At 35.6% G+C, this 9358-nt stretch overlaps 1 protein-coding gene across 1 annotated transcript; it reads right to left on the bottom strand.

Annotated features, from left to right (window-relative positions):
- Positions 1-4448: 4448 nt before the first annotated feature.
- LOC138317601 (beta-1,3-galactosyltransferase brn-like) lies at positions 4449-8273 on the bottom strand. Its single transcript, XM_069259379.1, has 2 exons — positions 7925-8273; positions 4449-6319 (listed from the first exon to the last, which is right to left on the bottom strand). Exon 2 carries the CDS (start codon positions 6170-6172, stop codon positions 4943-4945), a length of 1230 nt encoding a protein of 409 aa, XP_069115480.1. The 5' UTR covers positions 6173-6319; positions 7925-8273; the 3' UTR covers positions 4449-4942.
- Between the last annotated feature and the right edge of the window lie 1085 nt (positions 8274-9358).

Below are 9358 nucleotides of genomic sequence, written 5' to 3'. Positions count from 1 at the left end.
GTGTACCTATATGTAGATATTATGAATGTACTGAGATAGTCAAACCTTAATTGTTACCTTGAAGTCATCCGAAACATTGGTTAGATTTGATTTGAATAAATTTTCATCATCATGCCACCATCATCATAATTACATTGTAAATATCAAAGAAGTTGTTTAATATTATTTTCTGATGATGTTACAAACAAATGTCAAATATAAGATATTATTTTCTTTTACAAACTTCACGGATAAACAATTGCAAATATAAACATATTCAATGCCTTTAATTAATACATTAATGGCAATTATCACAACAACCAGGGGTCAATACTAACAGTGGTCCTGTGACCTAAGAGCCGCAAAAATATTGGACAGACCACCATGAATTTCTAGGTTAGACAACCATAGGTCTTCATTTTTTTTATAAATCAATGTGATGCAGACACATTTTTGATGAGATGTATAAAAAAGAATATTGTACATTAAAGATGCTCCACAGCCGACAGAGCATAAACATTACTCATCATTTGAACAATAATTGGTGTTTAATCGTGCATATACATGTATATGTCTACTTTACACAAAAATAATGTATAGACTAATTTAATGTGCTCTCTATGCATGCACAATCAGTACTTCATTCTATATAAGACATAGTACCACGGATTCTTTTCGAGATGCAATGAATTATTTTAAATATTTGTATCTTGAAGTAAAATTAGAAGCTCAAACTTTTACAATGGTGGTAATGGTGTTAAGAATACTTAATTGTCTGCTCCTGTTTTTGATAGAGAAAAAAAAATTGTCCGCTGTGGAGCATCTTTAACAGTTACCAAGAGTGGAGGAGCCACCGTTCAAATAGATTTCTTTCATACTTTTTATTGAAATAACTTTCCTGCTGTCCACCAAATAAAATAAGTTAGTATCAACCCCTAAAAAAAGATTAAAAAATCAAACATTGTTTTGGAAATTTACTTCACAATTTTCTGTTTTCTACCTGTAGAAGTGTTGCCTGGGAAAGCTTCTTGATAATTTTTTATCAGATTGCTTATAACTTTACCATCTGTTCAATTTAAAAACACGTATGATAAAATTAAATTACCTATGTAGTGTAAGGACTTAAACGATGATTTTTGAGAAATTCAAGTGCATATAATATAATGCTAACGATGATGATGATGGGATATCTTATTATGATGAATGATGATGATGATGATGATTGATGATGATGAATGATGAATGATGATGATGATGATTGATGATGATGATTGATTATGATGATGATGATGATGATGATGATGATGATTGATGATGATGATTGATTATGATGATGATGATTGATGATGATGATGATGATGATGGGATATCTTATTATGATGAATGATGATGATGATGATGATGATTGATGATGATGATGAATGATGAATGATGAATGATGATGATGATGATGATGATGATGATGATGATGATGATGATGATTGATGATGATGATTGATGATGATGATGATGATGATGATGATGATGATGATGATGATGATGATGATGATGATAATAAGGATGATATGATGATGATTATATTATTATGATGATGAGAATGAATGATACTGCTTTAAAAAAAGTTTTATTGTTGTTATTGGTGAGGAAAAAAACCTTAAGATTTAATTGACCATTCAAAGATGAAAGAGAGTGACTAATCATGACCTTTCTCTTCTATGCATGCGTGATAGGTCGGCGCATCCACACTACATACTAGCTCTGTTCCATCCGGAAGGTTAATCTGCACCTCCTTCCAATATGAATTAGAGCTAAAAATAAAAACAGCAAAAACATTACAACTGTGCTTATACTGATATGTATTAATTCTAGTGAGTGTGTATATACATTGTATTATACACAAAGTTCTGCAATCTTATAAAAAAAGAATGGAGATTTTACAGTGATTCACACATTCCTACAGTGTAGCTACAAGTAAGCTAACCTTTACACCCTAGTGCACAAGTTATGCACTACATTTAAACTACAGGTAAACTTTATTATAGCTAGTAGTGAAGTATATACGGGTATTGATATACATGCATCTTGTCGTCCCAGTTGCTTTTTAGTCTTAAATTAAAAATCATTTGATTTTATTTCCATTAAGATATATATATTTCACAAATTGAAATAGAGTTCACAACAGTATTAATTAACCAAATATAATCTAGATTCTAGACTACAGTACATGTACATGTAGCTACCAGACATTCACAGGTGAGAATCACAGGTAGCCATGTGCACACTGCCCATTACCTGTTCAGTGTGTATGGGGGTTTTGGTCGATCTCTTATCTCTGTGTACTGTAGTCAGTACGTAGTGCACTAGTAATTTACCTGTATAGTTTAAATGTTATTATGCAGGTCTGTCAGGATATAATATATGTACTTGAAATAATTACTCAATGACATATACGTTGCATGACCTGTACAATTATTCATTTGTATTTCAATCATCAATGCTGGATGTTACCAAGGCCGTTTTCGATTATGCGGTTTGTTAAAGACGGACCTGGTGATTTTATATTGTTTTCAGACGAGCTTTGACAAAGCCCTCACTTGCCTGTATAAAAAAATGCAGGTCCGTCAGGATTTATACTTGAAATCATGACTTTAACTAGTAGCGATTTAAAGGATTTAACTCTATTTCCCCTATTGGGCCCCGCCCCTCCTGCCCCCGGGGGGCCAGAGATACAAGTTCTGTTCCCCTTCCCCCAAGGATGTTTGTGGCCAAATTTGGTTACATTCCATTCAGGACTCTATGACTAGTAGCGATTTAAAGGATTTACCTCTATTTCCCCTATTGGGCCCCGCACCTCCTGCCCACGGGGGACCAGAGATACAAGTTCTGTTCCCCTTCCCCCAAGGATTTTCGTGGCCAAATTTGGTTACATTCCATGCAGAACTCTATGACTAGTAGCGATTTAAAGGATTTACCTCTATTTCCCCTATTGGGCCCCGCCCCTCCTGCCCCCGGGGGACCAGAGCCAAAATTTATACAAGTTCTGTTCCTCTTCCCCCAAGGATTTTGTGGCCAAATTTGGTTACATTCCATTCAGAACTCTATGACTAGTAGCGATTTAAAGGATTTACCTCTAATTCCCCTATTTGGCCCCGCCCCTCCTGCCCCCGGGGGGGTCAGAGCCAAAATTTATACAAGTGCTGTTCCCCTTCCCCCAAGGATGTTTGTTGCCAAATTTGGTTACATTCCATGCAGAACTCTATGACTAGTAGCGATTTAAAGAATTTACCTCTAATTCCCCTATTGGGCCCCGCCCCTCCTGCCCCCGGGGGGTCAGAGCCAAAATTTATACAAGTTCTGTTCCCCCTCCCCCAAGGATGTTTGTGGCCAAATTTGGTTACAATCCATGCAGAACTCTATGACTAGTAGCGATTTAAAGGAAATGTTGACGGACAGACAGACGGCCGGACGACGGACGACGGACGCCGCGCCATGACATAAGCTCACCGGCCCTTCGGTGAGCTAAAAATTATGAACACAAAGGCTTAAGGACTGCAGTACTTACAGTACTTTGATTTTTGCAAGTCCACAGGAATCTGTACATCTCTCTGTTACCCAATAACCATGCCATTATGTTGACTAGTGTTTATAGCATGTAGTAGAAGCGATGGTGTGACCGGATTCGTCTTTATAAAGACATACACATTAAGTCCTTTTTTTACCTTGTCGTGAAAATGGTTGCTGATATATAGGCAAACAAAATCACTAGATTAAACGGGGTTTTAAACCTTAAATTTACTTTTCATAACACGGATAGTCTTATGTGTAAGACCAACGTTCGATTAGGTATGTGTCCAAAAAGGTTATAATAAGATCCCTCACTGCATATTACTTTTATGAAATAATTTAAAACGAGAACATGTTGGTAAGCAAAGTTGTTTTGAGATAAACCCCGCTAGAATTTATATTCACAGCTCATTCTCAAACCCGCTTTAGTTGATGGAAATGTCCATTAAGCCTGTAGAATACTGAAATAAAGAGCTTACAAATGACCTTGACCTTCAAGATCACAGGGGTTTTAGTAGACTAAACATTTTAAACAACTTCTTCTTAATGACGAAGAGGCCTAGAGACGTGATATTGGGCCTGTAGCATGGACCTTTATTCAAGGTCACAGGGATCAAATGGGCTGAAATCTTTGAACGACATCTCCTTAATAACCAAGAGTTCTAGAGACCTGATAATGAATGACATTGTCTGCCATTTAAGGTCACATGGGTCAAATAGGCTAAACATTTTAAACGACCTCTTGTGAATTTGGATCAATTGGACGTATTTTGGAAACGTTTAGTGACACAAATGACGGTTACAGGTGGTACTAATCTCATCATATAGACCAAATAAACTTACAGTTAAATACAATAACAAGTGTGAACAAGTAGCAAATTCAGAAAACAACCGTGCATAGTACATAGTGTAAAATATGATTTATCTTAATAAATACATTTAATTGACAACGCACGCGTTTTACATACGAACCATTTTAATCAATTCAAATATCGAAACTGTTTTAGGAATCGATTAACAAACTAATAAAAACAGAGAAATAGTTTTAGTTAAGAGATTATCATTACCCTTGGTAACTGACACCAATAGCACCTATTTGACATGATAACGTTATTTTTTAAGTATCGAAACAGATCTTCGAAAAGGATGTTTGTTGAAATTGATATTTAAGACATGTATGCCAATCCATTTCTTCTAACTAATTCCAACAAAACTCACAATGAAATCCCAAGACACATAGTCGAAAATCTTTTAGCATATACAAAATTAGCTGTCTGTGCATATCATGTTGTTCTGTATAATTCCTTACGTCATTGCTATTTTAAGCACCACTTTTTACGTCAGTTGATAATGTAACAGGTAAGCTTTCGAAAACGTGGAATGTTAATTAGACCAAACACTATGATAGACTACCATTATTTTTACCTATGTGCATATCCCACGCCATTCTTAATTCTCTTGAATTCCCGAACCCATGTGCGACTAACACATTTTTAAACTCTTCATTTGTATAAGAAATAGAAAAAATTCGGATCCCTGCATGATGCTCTGGTTGAACTCTAAGTTTGTGGGCAACAATGGCCAGAAAGACATCATCAAACTTAAACCGTTTTGTATACTGAATCCCAATCTGGAGTCGGTGTACAAAGTCCATTGACATGATGATGGCACCAGCACTAAGGAATGGTGGGTATTTGTCGTAAGGATACTCCTCGTAAGACATATACCATTTCTGTCTAATTCCTCGCTGTGGGACGTCTTGCCATTTCCGACCCATAAAGAGTGTCCTACTATCTGGCAATCCTTGTAGGTAATCTAACAAGTAATCAGTAGCCACATACATATCATCGTCCACCAACATCACAAACTTAGCCGTAGAACAATATTTCACGCACCAGTTAATCCCTCCCATTGTCTTGTAGGTGTTGTTATAATAAGCATCGATAAAAGACATCTCTACGATATCGTGATTCTGTCGTTTTTCCAATATATTATTGTCATATATTGATGTGTTCTTTGTTTTTGCTAGCAGAAACACGTGCCTGATTATATGGCTGTTGAAGTAGGTCCTATTAGCCCAAGTCTCCCTTATAACACGTCTTCTCTGCGAGTTTCCTGGAGCTGATTTTATCAGAAACAGTAGGAATATCTTTTGTGATGAGCCACATATTTCCTCCATAGACTCCAGGAATGAAAAAGGATAGACGTTTATGGGTTGAACATCTACCGTGCCATTCCCGAGAATGGCGTCCACTAATTTGGGTAGGTCGACCTCCAGTGGATATCGAAACTCTTTGAAAGGAATTCCTTTATGTTTTTTCGGCGTTTTGCGATTTAACCCCTTATAATTATTCGTTTCTGCTGCTTTCATCGCCTTATATGTAATAGCATTATGATTTATCGGCTTAATAGACTTCTCCTTAGGTTTCCTGCTCTCAGTCTTTACAGATCCAATTGTTTTCAATCCTTCGTGTGCGGCGGTGTGTGCTGTAGTGTAAGATCGTTGCTTAGTTACACGAACATCTTGTGTAAAGTTACTGCTGTATAGATACAAAATTTCATTTAAAACAAAAATAAATGATAGCAGCAACACAATTTGTAAACCACGCTTTAGTCGGTTAATGTGCATTATCGCTTCGTTGATGTTTGTAGTTCTGTCCGTACTACGTTATTATTTTGTTACAGTTGATCCGATTATGTCCTTCTTTGATTTGAAACTTTTACATCCTTTCACTGCTTTTCTGTACAACGGCGATATCTAATGCCCGTAGAAGACCTGAAAAACATGATTTAAAATGGAATCACTAAATTCACGTTAGTTCACCTGCAACGCAAGGGCGACACTTACGTGTAAGTACATGTATCACTATGTAGGCGTCGGCGGGAAACGGTTTCAATGCGATAACTTAAGTATTTATTGTCCGATTTCAACCCAATTTGGTATATTGTTTTATATTGATTAGATGTCGAATGACTTTGATAAAGGTAAAATCAGTCAATATTTGCAAGAGTTACGGGACTTGTAAATCGTCAAAACAGATAAATCCATTGTTTCCGCTTGATAACTTTAGTATTTATTTTTCGATTTCAACCAAATTTGGTATATTGCTTTATATCAATGAGATCTTAAAGGTATACGATACTGGTCAAAATCCATCAATATTTGCAAGAGTTTACAGGACTTGATAACTTCCCCCCTAATATTATTTACAATAGTTTTCAACTGTAAATAGTTATTTTTGTGATGCTGTGCAGGCGACACATCCACTTGGTGAACTGTGGAATTATTGTTATATTATTTTTCTCAAGTGTCACAAGTTATCTTATGACTATTATGTTAAAAAGAAATCAAACGTTTCAGAATAGCCTGTAACAATCCATCCTGTCATGCTTAATCATTCAAGTATACTATTATTACTTCTTCTTACACACAATTGTATCAGAGCGTAAATAAAAATCTTAAAATCTTGAATCCTATAAAATTGAAATATAATCAACTTATCAATGGCTTTGAAAACTAATTATCTATAATAGGTTACGTTAATTATCTATCTATTTACATATACATAATATTTTTTATTTATTTTCGTTGCAATGGGAGGTTGTATAACTATACTTCTCAAATACAAACAACAAATATACATCACATAAGAAAAAGCGCTTACTAATCGTAAAGACCATATACATGTACTAAAGAAAGTAGTCTTATTTCAATATTGATATTAGTAAACTAGTTGCTTATATAAGCATCATTTTTGTAATAAACTATGGATTATTAAAGATGATAATTAAACTTGAGGATAGAACCTTGGATGCAAATTTAAAAATTACACTCATGTCGTCTGCTACTTCAGTCCATTTTATTATACCTCATCCATGTACATGTATTATTGCTTCTGATTAGTCAAAACAGTACCACGTGATTGAAAACAATCGGCATGTCATCTGATATCGCGCTGCATTGATTGAAATTCCATTGAACAATTCCTCGTATTCACCTACAAATAGTCAATATTCGTATAATGCCCTCCCCGAATCGTTATGTCGCCCTCGTCAATGTTACCCCTGTGACACCCCTGAGAATTAGTTACAGATTATATAATCATGGACCACCAGAGCTGCCTTAAGACCCATTTTAGACGTTTTAGAGGTATAGATAAAAAAAAAAACGGTAAAAATCCTACTCTACACTACATTATTGTATACACCCTTCTCGTATATAGTACCATGTAGTACCATGAGTTTGAGTACCTACTGGTCCGACAGCTAATATTTTTCAAACACCCTACATAAGTTTCACAGGTCTTCGTTTATTCCATAACCTATAAACCAGTTTTTTCCTCACGTATCAATATTTGACGTTTGATTTCGCTCAACTTACCGTTGTGTTCCTTCAAATCCGAAGTAAGAGCATGCTATCAATCCCACACAATCCTAACAATATCGGGTAGTCACCTTCGGCTGTTCAGGCTAGACTAAGCACACACTATTTACACCTGAATAGCCCCAGGTAAATTATTAATTTAAAACATGGCAATATACAGACTGCGTTGTCGGTAGCTTCATTCACCTTCCGGTGAAACGCGAACAAAGCGGGTACATAATGGTGAATGTAGCTATAGACGTACATACATTTTTGTCCATGAATCTTTCAACCGTGTATGAATATATTGTTTACTGCTCTACTGCATCCGAAACACCAGGTATGGACTAGGCAATTCTAACATTAGATACTTCTATTGTTTAAAGTGTGTCATTTTATTTCTACGTTATGCCTTCTACATGAAATAGAAAATAAAATAAACTAGTAGAGCTTCGCTCTTCCTATGCCGTGCATGATTCATATTAAAACATCTGGCTGCGCCCTTTAAAGGCATTGCCTTCAGTCATATTAAGGGCGCAGCCCTTCGTGCCCGAAGAGGGCACGATGTGCGAAGCATTTCTAAGGTAACAGATAAATGAAAATATGAGAAAAAACACTATCTTCAAAATTCAATCCTACAAACTGACAGCTTCAGTTTGCGGCCGCCATTTTTTCATACATATGGGGAGATTGTGCGTTGCTCCGGTACTGCTCTCCCCAGTAAATATATATCTATCTAAAGCAAATGCATAACTGGGGTAATTAAACATTTTTTTATTAATTTTTAAATAATAATAATAACACTATGAAAATCAAAAGCTATAGACCTATCCACATCAATCCGCCATCTTGAAATTTTAGAGTTATCCTCCCCTTGATCGGAGTAAAGACACTTCCGGTTTTGGTTACGTACACTGTAATATAGTAACAGCTTACTACATTTGAAACGAATTTTCCAGATTTGTTACACGTTTCTATGCTGTGTTGCTGCTAATAATATGAATTTAAGGCAAAGCCTCAGAAGAGCGCAGCTACATGTAAAAGGTTATAACATCATAACTTTATATTGTCTATATTTTTCTACGAGATCAACAATAAAATATTTCACTGAAATGCACATAACTATCGATAGTTAGAAAGAATTCAAAATAATCCAAATGGAATAGTTCAATATACTTCAATCTTGTTTTTATCAGATGCAGAGAAAACTTGGCAACATACCATGCTTTCAAAAATACGCGCGGATCTGTGTCGTCATCTTTGGCGTCAGGTTTTGTGACGTCACTGCTGACGGTGCAGTGCGCTTGAGAACATATGCAGTATATATTGGACCAGTACATTTATTGTGTTTTTCTTGTATATGTGTAACTTAAAACTACTTACAGTAATTTTAAAGTGTATACTCATAACACATTTAGTCTAGTACAGAAATTTCAAATCTCGTCGTGCTGA

This window comes from Argopecten irradians, chromosome 3, assembly GCF_041381155.1.
Source record: "Argopecten irradians isolate NY chromosome 3, Ai_NY, whole genome shotgun sequence".
NCBI classification, from domain to species: Eukaryota; Metazoa; Mollusca; class Bivalvia; order Pectinida; family Pectinidae; genus Argopecten; species Argopecten irradians.
The sequence above is the reverse complement of the archived record's forward strand: the minus strand, read 5'-3'. Positions and strand labels throughout refer to the sequence as shown.

Bases quoted from the DNA above. Each gene is read 5' to 3' on its own strand.
- LOC138317601 (XM_069259379.1), bottom strand. From the start codon at position 6,172: ATGCACATTAACCGACTAAAGCGTGGTTTACAAATTGTGTTGCTGCTA.